The sequence below is a fragment of the Dendropsophus ebraccatus genome, chromosome 8 (assembly GCF_027789765.1).
Source record: "Dendropsophus ebraccatus isolate aDenEbr1 chromosome 8, aDenEbr1.pat, whole genome shotgun sequence".
Taxonomy (NCBI): Eukaryota; Metazoa; Chordata; class Amphibia; order Anura; family Hylidae; genus Dendropsophus; species Dendropsophus ebraccatus.
This window is the reverse complement of record NC_091461.1, coordinates 3,644,513-3,662,109: the sequence shown is the minus strand read 5'-3', so window position 1 is coordinate 3,662,109 and position 17,597 is coordinate 3,644,513. Positions and strand designations below refer to the sequence as shown.

Genomic DNA, 17,597 nt, shown 5'->3' with positions numbered 1-17,597 from the left:
ATCACAGCCTGCCCAAAATGTGACCAGCCCCTTACTAATCTGTGGCACGGGGTATGGGGTTGCACACACACCCAAACATACTGGAGGGCCATAGCTGCCTATGTTCACACGCACTGGAAGATAGAGATATCACACTCCCCCCAGGCCTTTCTCTTCCATCAATTAAGACCCCCGGAGGAAGACACAGTGGTAAAGATACCTGACGTAGTACACATAGCCATACATGTAGCATTGCGGTGTTTGTTCCAGGAGTGGCTCTCAAGTAAGACTCCAGATGTCCCTATGGTAGTATCTCAGCTAAAAAGACTCTTTGGCATAGATAGAGTTTATGCTGAACGTCACAAACACTCAGGGATTAAGGGGTTTTTCGACCGCTGGCGTTCCTTTTTGGAATCCCATCACACAGCTCAAGAGATACATGACATAATGTACCCCTTTAGACTCACTGAGTGGTACTGTAGGCATGACCTGGCAGGAACCTTGGGGCGCCTACGTGTCCGACAGCCAAATCTAGGAGACCCTGGTAGTAATGTATCTCCTTAGCTGTCCTTGTGTCCCGGAAGAGGGGTGGGTGATGGGATAAGGGAGACGAGGGGGGGGAAATCTCTATGTATTATATTGCCAAGATATGGAAGATCACCGTGCCCAGGCACAAATGTGAATTCAGTGGTTTTGTGTTGCCCTGTGACATGCCAGATGCCTCTGTCCCTTCACCACATATTTCTGTATGTACCTCATATGTGATATTTCACTTTCTGTTATATTCCTCTCTCTTTACTCTTTGGAGAGATGACGTGTTTGTATGTAAAAAAAAAATTTTTTGTTGGAAAATTTAATAAAATTTATTTAAAAAAAAAAAAAAAAAAAAAAAAACTTTTGACATGTCAGGGTCATGTCAAAAGTTATGATCGGTCTGAGTTTCCAGACCCGTGCCGATCAGGGGAAGGCTCTTCTGGCTCCATATCACATGATGAGTTGCGCTCATAGCAGGGAGCAGATATGCTGCAGTGCTGTCATCTCTCTGCTCATTCTCTGCATCGGCAGACATGAAAAACAGCAGAGCCGCAGCTAGATGTGTCACTCAGAGGGGGCAGGGGGCTCACAAGGGAGGTGAAAAAATAACTCTGTACCAAAAATGATCAGCAGACGATGTGACTGATCAGGAGCCGCAGGGAAAGAAAAAGCTGAAAAACTCCCCCATAGACCCTGAAGGCGGCTGGGAGCCCTGCTCACTATACAAATAGCTATAGAAACACAGAAAAGGTGTAATACGTTCAACAGAACATAGTGTAGGGAATGAGCTCACTCAGCTGATAAGGTTGTGCAATATCATAGGCACAACACTACAAAGCTCTCCGAGGTACAACACAGGCAGCAGGTAGTCAGAGTGTGAAGAACTGGGCAAAGACGATGCGCCGGAGCCAGGGGCAGCGAAAGAAAACTCCACCGCCAGGAGAAACACATGGATGCATCAGAAGAAGACCTGAAGAAGACTTTGTGGGAATTGTTGGAGCCGAAACGTGTTGTATTGTTAAGAATAGTTTTTATTACACACCTGAATTAGCCCGCTTTCTTTTTCTACCCTTCGCGTCAGGAGAATCGTCATTGCCCAGTATACAAATACACTTCCTGACCCCTGAAGACTTGATGATGATGATGATGAAGATTATTATATTTATACTGCGGAATATGTTGGCGCTATAACGCATTTTATTGTTGCAGTTCTCAACGTGACCCTGGTTACAAGGGCTGATTGTGATGTATAATATATACATACACACCATATATTCGAAATAGTGTACGAGACTTTATAGCTGGTCTGAAAAGCTGTAGATTCTGCGCTGTCCTGTGCACATCTCATAGTGTATACCGCCATCTAGTGATTCCTTGTGAATTGCAGTTACTGTGAATATAGATACACTAGATTCTGCTCCCCTGATAAGCTCCGCCCCTACATGTGACATCATCACAGGTCCTTAATCAACCATCTATCCTCCACACTGGGTCCCGCCCCTGGTCCTGCAGTCCCAGCTCAGTCGGTAGGTAGGAGCCGCGGTCCTGTGTGTACTGCGCTGTATGTCGTGCTGTCACGCTGTGTACGGGGAATATAGTAAACAAACAAGTACAATGTCCAGCTTCTTCCATACATCCCTAACATAAAGCAAATCACCGATCCTGCAGGAGGAGAGCTGATATATAACGGATAGGGAACCATTGGCTTCGGCTGTCCAGGCATGATGGGCGGCGGGTTCCCCATCCCTGCTATATAGGGACACCTACAGGTGATGGGTCTGGATGATGACTGCATCATTGTGTGTGTCAGGTTCCTATAAGGTGGTGATCTGGAAATATTAATTGCACACCAAGAAAAAGTAGATTTTCTTATACTCTTAGTCTTTTTCTCATATGTATATACACAGTATAAATTGGCTCCGAAGTTATAGGCACATGCAATCTTTGTATCACATATAATCCTTGAATAGTTTACCATCGTGGAGGTTTCAGTCTAAGACGACCTTTCTCAACAGGTAAACATTGGTGGGTGGTAGAAAAGAAAGAGAGCCATGTGCTGAATAGTGACAGTCGCTGCCGGAGTTCTTATAAGGTGTCAGGATGTGACCGTCTATGTTTCCATGGAAGAGTCGGAGTATGTAGAAGTGAAAAGCAATTTTTTCCTTGACTGATCAACGTCCAGGATGAAGAAGAGCAGAAATGATATCACCGAGAGGATCCTGAGCCTCACCCTGGAGATCATCTACCTGCTGACCGGAGAGGTGAGGGATTCTGGGGGATGGGTCACATGACCTCCCTCTTCTCTCTAGTAATAATACAGGACATGAGCGGAGAGGTGGGGGATTCTGGGGGATGGGTCACATGACCTCCCTCTTCTCTCTAGTAATAATACAGGACATGAGCGGAGAGGTGAGGGATTCTGGGGGATAGGTCACATGACCCCCCTCTTCTCTCTAGTAATAATACAGGACATGAGCGGAGAGGTGAGGGATTCTGGGGGATGGGTCACATGACCTCCCTCTTCTCTCTAGTAATAATACAGGACATGAGCGGAGAGGTGGGGGATTCTGGGGGATGGGTCACATGACCTCCCTCTTCTCTCTAGTAATAATACAGGACATGAGCGGAGAGGTGGGGGCTCTGTATATAGTGATATTTATCAGGGTCTCTCCATCCTCAGGATTACACAGTAGTGAAGAAGACATGTGGAGAGTGTGTGGCCCCCAGCAGCAGCAGGTCAGGAGGATGGAGCAGGGCCCGGGGCCCCATCACGGAGCCTCCACCTCCCTCACTGATACCTGAGAGGAACAATGAGCAGAAGATCCTAGAACTCACCCACAAGATGATGGAGCTGCTGACTGGAGAGGTGAGCAATGCTGCTGGGAATGCTGGGACATCATCCAGGAACACAAGGGATGATGGGTCTGGATGATGACTGGATCATTGTGTGTGTCAGGTTCCTATAAGGTGTCAGGATGTGGCCGTCTATTTCTCCATGGAGGAGTGGGAGTATGTAGAAGGACACAAGGATCTGTACCAGGAGGCCATGATGGAGGACCACCGGCCCCTCACATCACCGGGTAAGAGGAGACTCTCATTGATGGTAAAGGAGAGAGCAGTATTGGGGTCCCCTAGACCCCCATCATCTGCTCATCACATATACACAATGTATTCAGTCACTGTGTGTGTCTCCTACAGATGGATCCAGTAAGAGGAATCCACCAGAGAGATGTCCCGCTCCTCTGGATCCCCAGGACTGTCCAGGGGGAGATGACACTGTCCTGCAGGAGGAACAGGTAGATGGGGGGGGGGGAGATGACACTGTCCTGCAGGAGGAGCAGGGAGATGGAGGGGGAGATGACACTGTCCTGCAGGAGGAGCAGGGAGATGGAGGGGGAGATGACACTGTCCTGCAGGAGGAGCAGGTAGATGGAGGGGAGATGACACTGTCCTGCAGGAGGAGCAGGTAGATGGAGGGGGAGATGACACTGTCCTGCAGGAGGAGCAGGTAGATGGAGGGGGAGATGACACTGTCCTGCAGGAGGAGCAGGTAGATGGAGGGGGAGATGACACTGTGTTGCAGGAGGAGCAGGTAGATGGAGGGGGAGATGACACTGTCCTGCAGGAGGAGCAGGTAGATGGACGGGGAGATGACACTGTCCTGCAGGAGGAGCAGGTAGATGGAGGAGGAGATGACACTGTCCTGCAGGAGGAGCAGGTAGATGGAGGGGGAGATGACACTGTCCTGCATGAGGAGCAGGGAGATGGAGGGGGAGATGACACTGTCCTGCAGGAGGAGCAGGTAGATGGAGGTGGAGATGACACTGTCCTGCAGGAGGAGCAGGGAGATGGAGGAGGAGATGACACTGTCCTGCAGGAGGAGCAGGGAGATGACACTGTCCTGCAGGAGGAGCAGGTAGATGGAGGGGGAGATGACACTGTCCTGCAGGAGGAGCAGGGAGATGGAGGGGGAGATGACAATGTCCTGCAGGAGGAGCAGGTAGATGGAGGGGGAGATGACACTGTCCTGCAGGAGGAGCAGGGAGATGGATGAGGGGGAGATGACACTGTCCTGCAGGAGGAGCGGGTAGATGGAGGAGGAGATGACACTGTCCTGCAGGAGGAGCAGGGAGATGGAGGGGGAGATGACAATGTCCTGCAGGAGGAGCAGGGAGATGGAGGGGGAGAAGACACTGTCCTGCAGGAGGAGCAGGGAGATGGAGGGGGAGATGATACTGTCCTGCAGGAGGAGCAGGGAGATGGAGGGGGAGAGGACACTGTCCTGCAGGAGGAGCAGGGAGATGGAGGGGGAGAGGACACTGTCCTGCAGGAGGAGCAGGGAGATGGAGGGGGAGAGGACACTGTCCTGCAGGAGGAGCAGGGAGATGGAGGAGGAGATGACACTGTCCTGCAGGAGGAGGAGGGAGATGGAGGGGGAGAAGACACTGTCCTGCAGGAGGAGCAGGGAGATGGAGGGGGAGAGGACACTGTCCTGCAGGAGGAGGAGGGAGATGGAGGGGGAGATGACACTGTCCTGCAGGAGGAGGAGGGAGATGGAGGGGGAGATGACACTGTCCTGCAGGAGGAGGAGGGAGATGGAGGGGGAGATGACACTGTCCTGCAGGAGGAGCAGGGATATGAAGGGGGAGATGACACTGTCCTGCAGGAGGAGCAGGTAGATGGAGGGGGGGTGACACTGTCCTGCAGGAGGAGCAGGGAGATGGAGGAGGGGGAGATGACACTGTCCTGCAGGAGGAGCAGGTAGATGGAGGGGAGATGACACTGTCCTGCAGGAGGAGCAGGGAGATGGAGCGGGAGATGACACTGTCCTGCAGGAGGAGCAGGTAGATGGAGGGGGAGATGACACTGTCCTGCTGGAGGAGCAGGTAGATGGAGGTGGAGATGACACTGTCCTGCAGGAGGAGCAGGGAGATGGAGGGGGAGAGGACACTGTCCTGCAGGAGGAGCAGGTAGATGGAGGGGGAGATGACACTGTCCTGCAGGAGGAGGAGGGAGATGGAGGGGGAGATGACACTGTCCTGCAGGAGGAGCAGGGAGATGGAGGGGAGGTCCTTTGTAATCAGTATAGTGGGCCTATATGGATGCGGGTGGCTATTCTCTGATACATTCTAAAATTGTCTGCAATTACAGATAAATTCATATCCTACTTATTTCTAAGTGCTTATTCAAACATCCGAATGAACACAGCACTAGATATCTATGGGCTCAGTATCCATGCAGACGTTGCCTCCATAATTGTGGCTGGTCTATGATGGTCGTCGTGGTATAAGCTAATATCAGAACTGATTGATCTGTGGCCGCCTGGTCTGTGAAACCATTCTAAACTGCAGAATCCTGCTTCTTGCATAGCAGCCACCTTTGAGGGGTCCTAATAATGGCTCCCCATACCCAGATGCCCCCAGGTCTTAATGGTAGAGCAGGATAGGCAGACCCACCAGTATCAGCATGAGATATACATACAAACTGAAATCAGCAAACAATTAAAGGAGACCTGTCACCCCCCGCGCCTGGGTGACAGGCTCCCGACCCCCAGATAGATCCCCTTATAGTTACCTCATGTCGCTGAGTCCTGCTGCCGGAGACGGTCCCGGGACAGAGATATCCCGGTGAGAAGCCGACGCGCGCGCTGTGGAGATGGGTCCGGCGTCCATAGAGAATGAATGGAGCCGTGCGCGCGCAGCAGAGATGAGTCCGGCTCCATTCATTCTCTATGGACGCTGGACCCATCTCCACAGCGCGCGCGTCGGCTTCTCACCGGGATATCTCTGTCCCGGGACCGTCTCCGGCAGCGGGACTCGGCGCCATAAGGTAACTATAAGGGGATCTAGCTGGGGGTCGAGAGCCTGTCACCCCGGCGCGGGGGGTGACAGGTCCTCTTTAACAGGAATATATCAGCCAACACAAGTATACAGAAACAAGAAAGACAGAGACAGGAACATACTAACAACAGAAACAAATGGATACTGGCTACACCAACAAATCAAAGAGAGCCCAGACATACAGAAAAGCAGAACCGATGTCACTTCTAATAATACACCAAACCAACAGCCAGATAGAACTAAAATCTGCCATGGATCTATGCTTCTTGCAAACAAACAAAGTAGCTGCCAACTACTACTGAAAGGAAATCCTGGAGATAGTGGCCTGCATCCATCTGCCTTATAGTCTGTACTCTTTCTGGCACAAATGACTTTCTACACATTGTGTCCCGCAGCAACTAAAGAAAACCAACATGGCAGATCAAGTTTACCAAACTCTGCGTCTGCTGGGCTCATCTGTGTCTAAAGATGGCAGATGGCCAACCTATAGTCATAGAGGTGGTCATAGGTTGTGGTGGTTATACTAAATGTATACTGTATATCTATGTAATCAGGATGAAGGCCTGACCGCTATTAAGGTGGAGGTTAAAGAAGAGGAAACGTCTGTGAGGAAAGGTCACCGGGGTAAGGAGGAGATCCTGGTGGATGTAGGTCCAGGTGAGTAACCTTCAGCATGGATCCATTCTTATTATTACAGCAGCTCCGGATGTCCCTATGTACAGGAGCCATTTATAGCAATGTCTGTGACGCTACACAGCTATGTCACCGATACCTTCAGGGTCAGGGACGTAAGAAGCTTATTACATATAGGAAACTTGTTGGTCATTAATGTACCTGGACGTGCAGCCCATTCCCAGTTATAACGTCTGAGAACAGAGGTCCTCATCCTCATTCCATCCACCACTCCCTACTAGCATCTTTGTATCGCTCAGACTTCTTTTACTCCTAATATGGGGCCCTGTACATACAAAAACGGATGACGATTAGCGAGATCAGCATTTGTCTGTACTGACAGTAAAGAGCACGATCACTTGGCCGGGCCGCACAAACGATACAGAGATCCTAACCATTCCTTGTTATCGCTGCACATCTCCTTTCTACACCAAGTTGTGTAACGATTTTACCGCTGGTCAAAAGATCCAATCAGCCGAGGGTCGGGCGTTTCCACCACTCCGCTCCTGATTATCCATTCTCCACTCCGCTCCTTATTATTTACTCCATTCCCCACTCCGCTCCTGATTATCCATTCTCCACTCCGCTCCTGATTATTCACTTCATTCCCCTCTCCGCTGCTGATTATCCACTCCATTCCCCACTCTGCTGCTGATTATCCATTCTCCACTCCGCTCCTGATTATTCACTTCATTCCCCACTCCGCTCCTGATTATCCATTCTCCACTCCGCTCCTGATTATTCACTTCATTCCCCACTCCGCTCCTGATTATCCATTCTCCACTCCGCTCCTGATTATTCACTTCATTCCCCACTCCGCTCCTGATTATCCATTCTCCACTCCGCTCCTGATTATTCACTTCATTCCCCACTCCGCTCCTGATTATCCATTCTCCACTCCGCTCCTGATTATTCACTTCATTCCCCTCTCCGCTGCTGATTATCTATTCCCATCTCTGCTGTTGATTATCCACTCCATTCCCCACTCCACTGCTTATTATTCACTCCATTCCCCACTCCACTGCTTATTATTCACTCCATTCCCCACTCCACTGCTGATTATCCACTCCATTCCCCTCTCCGCTCCTGATTATCCATTCTCCACTCCGCTCCTGATTATCCACTCCATTCCCCACTCCACTGCTTATTATTCACTCCATTCCCCACTCCACTGCTGATTATCCACTCCATTCCCCACTCCACTGCTGATTATCCACTCCATTCCCCACTCCGCTCCTGATTATCCACTCTATTCCCCACTCCGCTACTGATTCTCCACTCCATTCCCCACTCCGCTGCCGATTATCCACTCCATTCCCCACTCCGCTGCTGATTATCCATTCCCCACTCCGCTGCTGATTTCTAGGAACGTTTGTTGCCGATAATCGGCCCATGTAAGGGAATGTTCACACTCAGAAACAGGCCAGGAAAGTTTTCTGCCTGAAATTTCCTCTTCTTCAGCTCTGGTGGAATAGGTGCAGAATTCAAGCGGAATGCGAGCAGAAAGTGGAAATTTAAAGCCCCATTGACTTCTATAGGATTCTAGCAACATTCAGCATGTAAAGGCGACCGTGTGAACAACAGAGCGGAAATCCCTATGAACACAATAGGACATTGCTCTGTACATATTTTACGGGCGGATTAGTTACAGATGGCGTGATCCTCTCAATACGTAACTAGTAAAGTTTTTCTATTTCGATGACTCCTGATGAAATTGTCAGATGAGGAGACTTTTTTTTCTTGAGTCCAGGTGATGATATTGAAGAGGTGGATGGTTAGAGAGCAGACGTTATCACTAGAGATGAGACATCTTGCCAGAAGTTTGGGTTCGCATGACCCTGAACAATCGGATTTTGAATCCCGCTGCTCTGAGATGGTGGATGCAGCCCGAAAGCACGGATTCGGAGATATATATATTATTAGTAGGCAGTCCTCGGGCTGCATCTTCCTCCAGGCCGAGGGATGCAAATGCTGATTATAACAATGGGGTCAGCACGAGATTGTGATTGCAAGAGAGTATCAAGGTCCCAGAAATGAAGGATTCCAAGCTCTTGTAGGCAAAATATGGTGGATTTAAGGCTTCCCAAAAATAGATACAAAAATCATATGAGCAGGATAGCAATAATAACAATAACAAGGCAAGAGTCTTATAAGTGGTTCATGAAGGTCTCTGAGGTTGCAAGTCTTTAGCGTCCTGAAATGATGGTAGGAGTAGTAGTTTCCAATGGCGGTAAAATTGGGTGAATTCCTGAGGTGGGGGTAGATGAGTCTCAGATGTCCAATGAGGATGGAGTCTTATAGATGGTATATTGAACAACCCCCCCAACCACCTAAATCCCTCGCCTTATATACCCTTTTGGACGTGACTATATACATTTTGATGACCAAATCTGGTTACACCCAGTACAATTTGTATCACAATAATGGTATACTGGCAAAGCTCTAAGCGGATTGGTCAGGCTGGACACGTAGTAACATCTGGTTTTGATCCATACATTGCCCATGTGACCCTCAAGACACGACCATATTAGGACTTCCAGTCGTCCACCATTTTAGAGGTCAGAAAACTACTAGGTGAAAGGTCAGTCGTAGACAGTGTAAGATGAGGGAAGAGAATGAGGCTGGTAACGGCACGATGTATCAGGATCATGCCGGGAGCAGGGAAACAGTTTGAATCTCTGCAGCTCTGTAATAACACAACCGCACAGCTCTGTAATTACAGCCACAGAGATTCCCACTGTTTCCCCGCTCCCGGCATGATCCTGATACATTGTGCCATCTGCGGAAATAGTCCAGGACAGGGATTCACCGCCCAGGCTGTCTGTGTTTCACTGACAGAACACGGAACGTGTGAACGCTGCCTAATACATCTCAGTGTGTCTGCAGATAATGAAATGTGTTTAATCCTCGCAGATAATCCGAGTATGAAGTGTAAAGCAGAATCTCCGGCTATCATCCATGTTTCGGGGAAGGACCTGATAACACTTAATGTCCCCCGGGGAGCTCACAGAACAGATCCATCATCCAGTCCCCCCAATAATGAAGAAGCTTCTCCTGTTCCATCACACAATGTTACCCCAAGTGCAGCTCGCAAACAGAGGAAAATGGTTCATTGTGGTGAATGTGGGAAACAGTTTACAAAAAATGGAAGTCTTTTCATACACAGAAGAATTCACACAGGGGAGAAGCCATATTCCTGTTCAGAATGTGGGATATGTTTTCATACCAAAAAAATGCTTTTTAGACATAAAATAGTTCACACAGGACAGAAACCATTTTCATGTTCCGAGTGTGAAAAGACTTTTACGACTAAAGCCAGTCTCACTGGTCATTTAAGACTTCATACTGGGGAAAAGCCATTTACGTGTTCTGAATGTGGGAAATGTTTTACCCAAAGGATTTCTCTTGTTGAACATCAGAGAGTTCACACTGGGGAGAAGCCATATTCATGTAAAGCATGTGAGAAATGTTTTACCCGTAAATCATCTCTGGCTAAACATGAGCAATTCCACTCTGGGGAAAAACCATATGCATGTTTAGAATGTGGAAAATGTTTTGCCATCAGATCAGGTCTTGCTGCGCATCAGAAAACTCATACAGGGGAGAAGCCATTTTCATGTTTTGAATGTGGGAAATGTTTTATTACTAAAGCCAAAGTTAGGGATCACCAGAGAATCCACACAGGAGAGAAACCATTTCCATGTTTGGAATGTGGGAAATATTTTATCACCAAATCAGATCTTTCTGATCACCAGCGAATTCACACAGGAGAGAAGCCATTTTTTTGTTCCGAATGTGGGAAAAGTTTTATCAACAATGTTAAACTCCAGATTCATAAGAGAGTTCATACAGGAGAGAAGCCATTTGTATGTTCAGAATGTGGCAAATGCTTTACCCAAAAAACAAATCTTTCTAAACATCAGATAATTCACACTGGGGAGAAGCCATTTACTTGTACTGAATGTGGGAAATGTTTTTCTAGAAAATCAAGTCTTGTTCATCATCAGAGAAATTCAGTGTGTCATCAGTAATGAGGAAGAACACATGCAGATTTTAGATGCTCTAAATTCAAGTTAGTAGGACTGGTGGTCGGGGGGTCGGGGCGAGGATTCAATCCTATTGCTAAAATATGGTTGAATTATGTAAATGCAAACCAGCTGTGAAGACATTTATTTATTAACATTTCATAAAGCCAATAACCGTGATCCCTTCTTGGCGGAATGAAACTGGATCCATCCGTCCTCTAAATTCTATTTATCAAAGGGCGATAGCGATTTTGCAAATGAATAAAACAATTTTTTACATTCCTAAGAAAAGCGATTTAATCAGTTAGGCCGTGTTCACACAACGTTTGTTTTCGGTCGCATTTTTGGACTGCAGTCAGTGTGAGGCAAAAATATGCCTGTCTGACACGGTGTTATCAAGACAGGAGTGTATACCAACTACGTCACTGTAAGAGCGGGATATGGTGGAGAAGGTCCAGATGCCGGGAAAGATTCGGAGGGAAATTTAGCAAGGGTTTTGTGTCTATTTTTAGGTTAAGAACTGAAGTTTTCACACGTTTTATTGGTCTAAGTTCTGTTTATGAACCAGTATTCAATGGGCGAATATTTCTTAAATGCGACCTTCTTTTAATCTGCCCGTTATGCGTATTCACCCCAAAAAAATCGCATAATCTGGAATGCGGGCCAACGTCTGGTCAGTACTGGTGCGGGCCTACGTCTGGTCAGTACTGGTGTGGGCCTACGTCTGGTCAGTACTGGTGCGGGCCTACGTCTGGTCAGTACTGGTGCGGGCCTATGTCTGGTCAGTACTGGTGCGGGCCTACGTCTGGTCAGTACTGGTGCGGGCCTACGTCTGGTCAGTACTGGTGCGGGCCTACGTCTGGTCAGTACCAGTGCAGGCCTACGTCTGGTCAGTACTGGTGCAGGCCTATGTCTGGTCAGTACTGGTGCGTGCGGACAGTAATGGTGCGGGCCTATGTCTGGTCAGTACTGGTGCAGGGCCTACGTCTGGTCAGTACTGGTGCGGGCCTACATCTGGTCAGTACTGGTGCGGGCCTACATCTGGTCAGTACTGGTGCGGGCCTACATCTGGTCAGTACTGGTGCGGGCCTACGTCTAGTCAGTACTGGTGCGGGCCTATGTCTGGTCAGTACCGGTGCGTGCGGACAGTAATGGTGCGGGCCTATGTCTGGTCCGTACTGGTGCGGGCCTACATCTGGTCAGTACTGGTGCGGGCCTACGTCTGGTCAGTAATGGTGCGTGCGGACAGGAATGGTGCGGGCCTATGTCTGGTCAGTACCGGTGCAGGCCTACGTCTGGTCAGTACTGGTGCCCCTGTGTGCTTCAGCTTGACTCTCCGCCCGTCCTATGGACTCCATTCTATGCTCGGGCAGATTCCGCCATCCGCCTGAAGAATTGACATGTCCTAAGGGCCCTAAGAGTAAAAGAAAGCAGCTGTGCCCCCCATGGGGAGGGGGGGAGGTTATTTAAAGGGGTTATCCAGCGCTACAAAAACATGGCCACTTTCTCCCTACTCTTGTCTCCAGTTTGGGAAGGGTTTTAATACTCATTTCCATTGAAGTAAATGGAGCTTAATTGCAAACCGCACCTGAACTGGAGACAACAGTAGGGGGAAAAGTGGCCATGTTTTTGTAGCGCTGGATAATCCCTTTAAGTATGTATGTGTATGTGTACAGGGGGACTGTGTAGGGCTTCTGCAATTATATTAAATAAAAGGAAGGGATGAAGAATAAACTATACAAGTTTTATATATACTTGAGTTTTTATAAATTGATGTCACTAGTGTTAGGTAGGCCGGAGCCGGACTCGGTCGCCTGTGAGCGCCAAATTAGTTAACATGAATTCCATCTTGGTGGTGGCGCCAGCTGGAGAGAGACAGATTGTGTTATAGAGTCTCTCTCGGAGTAGTTCTGGAAAGCTCAGTTTACTTACAAGCAGATTTTCCTAGAGCGGTGATAAAGGGATAGTTCTGGTTCTGGTGTGTCCCTTGGGTCCGCTCCTAGTCTGGTACCTTTGTTTCCTGTACAGGCCGCTTACTCTGTATTATATATAGTATACACACCCACCGCTCCTTCTCCCACTACTGGAGTAACATACAACCCTCGCAGATATGTATAAAACTACTTTACTAACAACATAAAGATGACAAGGACATTATACATTATATACAGATACATTACATAGAGAACACAACCACACACAGCTGCCTCCTTTCCTACCCCCCTGGATACCAAGCACCATGTGACCATGTGTATGTATATACAGTATAACATATATCCAGATCCCACACCGTATCCTGGATCTATACTTACTAACAAAGCCACATCCAGCAGCCGACCACTAGTACATGTACATATAGAAACTCATGCATAAACAGCATATATATCTATAGCAACACACACTTATACCTAGAATATCTATATGTACACGTATACAGTCTACTGTGATGCTATTATACTTATATTGCTATATACACACACAGAAGGCCACATATATTATACCTGTTCCTAAGTGCTTGTTCGTCCAGGGCCGCAGGAAAGAGCGCCAGACCTAGAGGGTTACATAGGTTATATCCCCTAGGACTTGTCCCAACCCATCTATGGACTCCACCCTAAGACCACTCATATACCTTACAGTGGGGGAATGGAGAATGGTGACCAACTGGTTAAATTAGCTTCTTCCTGGACTCAGGGCCTTTGAAATGCTAATGTCCAAATGGTCTTTAGATACAGTGAGAGCTCAGTGACTGCCTGCTATCAGTATATACTATATACCTGGCACAGGTATATAGTATATGTGGTCACAGCTCCTGTAACAAGCGGGATGGACAACCCCGGGCGTGGCCCCCCGTACAGACTCACGTCCATCACTCTTCTTGGGCTCTTCTTTTACAAGTGAAGTTTAAACTGCACGGACCTCTCGCGGGTCCATGATAATACAGACAATTGTATCCAGTTATTTCTATCCTGTACTTGTATCCAGTTATCTCTATTGTGTACTTGTATCCAGTTATCTCTATTGTGTACTTGTATCCAGTTATCTCTGTCCTGTACTTGTATCCAGTTATCTCTGTCCTGTACTTGTATTCAGTTATCTCTATTGTGTACTTGTATCCAGTTATCTCTGTCCTGTACTTGTATCCAGTTATCTCTGTCCTGTACTTGTATCCAGTTATCTCTGTCCTGTACTTGTATCCAGTTATCTCTATTGTGTACTTGTATCCAGTTATCTCTGTCCTGTACTTGTATCCAGTTATCTCTATCCTGTACTTGTATCCAGTTATCTCTATTGTGTACTTGTATCCAGTTACCTCTATCGTGTACTTGTATCCAGTTATCTCTATCCTGTACTTGTATCCAGTTATCTCTGTCCTGTACTTGTATCCAGTTATCTCTATCCTGTACTTGTATCCAGTTACCTCTATCGTGTACTTGTATCCAGTTATCTCTATCGTGTACTTGTATCCAGTTATCTCTATCGTGTACTTGTATCCAGTTATCTCTATCGTGTACTTGTATCCAGTTATCTCTGTCCTGTTCTTGTATCCAGTTATCTCTATCCTGTACTTGTATCCAGTTATCTCTATCGTGTACTTGTATCCAGTTATCTCTGTCCTGTTCTTGTATCCAGTTATCTCTGTCCTGTACTTGTATCCAGTTATCTCTGTCCTGTACTTGTATCCAGTTACCTCTATCCTGTACTTGTATCCAGTTATCTCTATCCTGTACTTGTATCCAGTTATCTCTGTCCTGTACTTGTATCCAGCTGGCTCTGGTGACCAGCCTTACTTCCCTATCTTATACTTTCTATATTCCGGGCACCGTGCAGTCTAATTCTTTTTTCCCAGATGGACAGAAATCTAATAACATCCTGGAAATAGCTTTCGGTAGAAGTCAGTGTAGTAGAAACTGCGTTAAGCCAAGGTGAAATCTGTCACCACAGCCGAATGACCGCAGCCTTCCTGCTGACCTAAGGACCAATCTATATGTATAAAATAGGAGCTGCGGCTAGATGCGTCACTCAGACCCTGCAGGCGGCCGGAAACTGCGCACTCCACAAAGAAACTTCATGACGAAGAAGATTATTGTATTTATACTGCGGGATATATTGGCTATAGAGCTGATCTGATCGCTGATGCCATCCTGTGCACATCTCCTTGTGTATACCGCCATCTAGTGCTCACTTGTGGATAGGTATACATCCTGCTCCCCTGATAAGCTCCACCCCCTCATGTGACATCATCAAAGGTCCTTCATTCACCATATATTCTTTCCACACTGGGTCCCGCCCCTGACTGATCACATGACTGTGACATCACCCCAGGTCTTGCCGTCACAGCTATATAAGGGGCTGCGGTCGGTAGGTAGGAGCTGCAGTGGTGTGAGTTGTACTTTGCGCTGGATATTAGAAGTTTATTGTGCATTGTCGTGCTGTACATTGTATGTCTGTTGGTGATGATTGTGAGTACACAAGGACTGTACTAATACAGTGTATATAAAAGTAGTGGGTCAGCTATGGAAGAGTGAGAGGGGATGATGGTGGTAGTAGTAGTGTTGGTAATAAGTGACTAGGGTCTCTCCTGTGTAAAGCGCCTGAGAGTGGCATCCAGATGTGCGGGATGGCTGGGCCTTGTAGTGCGGTGCCGTCTGTTCTTAGACTCGCGGTCACTGGGCTCAGGGCTTCCGCAGTAGGACACAATCTGCTGCACTCTGATGCTTCCCTTTAACCTCTCTCTCTGGGGTCCTCTATAGAGGTTTTAGGCTATGTTCACACTACGTACGATTCCGGCCGTAGTGCGAACCGCGAATATACGCACGTAGTTTTGAGGTTGATGCGTTCGCTTGAAAGTATACGATATACGGCCGCACAGTGCACACTACGTATGAGCTTACGGCCGGATCGTATACAGCGCCGTGAAAAATGAACAAGACCATTGTTTGAGGACGGAAACAATGTAACTCACGGCCGTGGATTTCAGTGCGGTCCCGTACGGAGTACTTATTCCAGCCAAATTGAACTTGATTTTTTGATCCAAAAGGTTCTGTGAGTTTTATTGGGCGAAGATTTCCAAGTAAATGACCTGCCTCAGATCGCTCCGAAACAAGCTAGGGAAGCAGAACTCTACTGCGGGTGTATGTTCGCGGTGCGTACGCATCCGGCCACATGTCAATTTTTCCCATGGCCGTAGTTTCAGCCAGACATGTACGGCGGCGTAAGACCTGCGTACGGATTCGTACGCAGTGTGAACATAGCCTTAAAGTGTAACTATCATTCTAAACAACTCTGCACTAATCAGTAGTTAAAGCGATTATAAGAAGCTCTATAATAGGTTTTATGAGCTTCCTTCTGTACTGACAAGGCTGCCCCCCCCCCACCTTATCTGTTGTAGAGAAGCAAAGGGGGAGGAGAGGGCAGTGCAGTTTGCAGTATAGGAGCCGGCACAGAACAACATCCTGCAATCTTACCTCACCAAGTTCCCAGACCAACACTGAACTTCCTGACGTCTTCTGTGCCCAGACAGTCTCCAAACTGCAGGGCTCCTCTTCCTGCTCACTCATCCTCCTCGGCCCTTCCCCCCTCTATAGGTTATAATGGACTCGACTGCAAACCCGTCTTCACTTTGCTCCTCTGTAATATTGACGACTTTGCCTGATAATTAATAGATAAGAATTGAGAGTAGCACCTATTACACTGGGCGGCTAGAGGAGCAAACAAGCGCTGTCAGCGGCAGTGAGCTGGTGAGTACAGGGGAGGCAGCGGAGAGATGCAGGGGGCTGTCCAGGTGATCGCTAGATTCCGGGCAGCCCATAGGGGATAGCGGCGGTCTGCTGACGCGGCTCCTGTTCTACGAAACGAAGGCGGCAGATCGCCGCTATATGAGTCATTTGTCTTTCAACATGTTGAAAGATAAACGACTGCAACGATCAACCAACATTGTTCATGTCGGCTGGTCGTTGTCTTCTATTACACGGAACGATTTTCGGCCGAATACGGGCCTTGCAAAACAGCTGTGTGACTACAGATGGAAGCTCTTTTGCTTAATAAAATCTATTACAGAGTTTCTTTCTGCAAAGTTGTTTGAAATGACAGCGACACTTTAGGGGGCTGCACCTTTGTCGAAAATGTTGGTCAGTGAAGTAGACCTTGTGGTTCCCCGGGGCAAATTCTTACTACTGCTGTCTGGGCTGATAACAAGATGGCGGGGCGCTCTTGATGTCGGTGTGGTGCAGATTTGAACCCTGACAAAATGTGAGACGAGGAGGGAGGTCTTTACTGACAGCTCACATTGACATTGGCTGATGTACAATCCAGTTCTTTATGATTACTGGCGTCCTAAGATGGGTCTCCTGACTGACCTCTCCTGTCCCCAAATCACCCATATCTTATATAGGGACACCTACAGAAGATGGGTCTGGATGATGACTGGATCATTGTGTGTGTCAGGTTCCTATAAGGTGTCAGGATGTGGCCGTCTATTTCTCCATGGAGGAGTGGGAGTATGTAGAAGTCCTAAGAAATTCTCTCCTTGACTGATCAACAATAAAGA

The 17,597-nt window shown here is 47.8% G+C and overlaps 3 protein-coding genes across 3 annotated transcripts in view; 2 read left to right on the top strand and 1 right to left on the bottom strand.

Moving 5' to 3' along the window:
* The window catches only part of LOC138799069 (zinc finger protein 585A-like), a 201,897-nt gene that overhangs the window by 88,611 nt on the left and 95,689 nt on the right, over nucleotides 1-17,597 (bottom strand). The window lies entirely within an intron of this gene.
* LOC138798983 (zinc finger protein 850-like) overlaps nucleotides 1-17,597 on the top strand; it is a 42,367-nt gene that overhangs the window by 18,813 nt on the left and 5,957 nt on the right. Inside the window, exon 3 of the mRNA XM_069979640.1 lies at nucleotides 10,124-11,020. Within this exon, the coding sequence (XP_069835741.1) occupies nucleotides 10,124-11,020 (897 nt within the window). The remainder of the gene's footprint in view (nucleotides 1-10,123; nucleotides 11,021-17,597) is intronic.
* On the top strand, nucleotides 2,000-8,423 carry LOC138798903 (oocyte zinc finger protein XlCOF8.4-like). The gene is made up of 7 exons (XM_069979523.1): nucleotides 2,000-2,039; nucleotides 2,529-2,774; nucleotides 3,194-3,379; nucleotides 3,470-3,593; nucleotides 3,712-3,809; nucleotides 6,908-7,010; nucleotides 8,392-8,423. Exons 2-7 carry the CDS (start codon nucleotides 2,697-2,699, stop codon nucleotides 8,421-8,423), a joined length of 621 nt encoding a protein of 206 aa, XP_069835624.1. The 5' UTR covers nucleotides 2,000-2,039; nucleotides 2,529-2,696.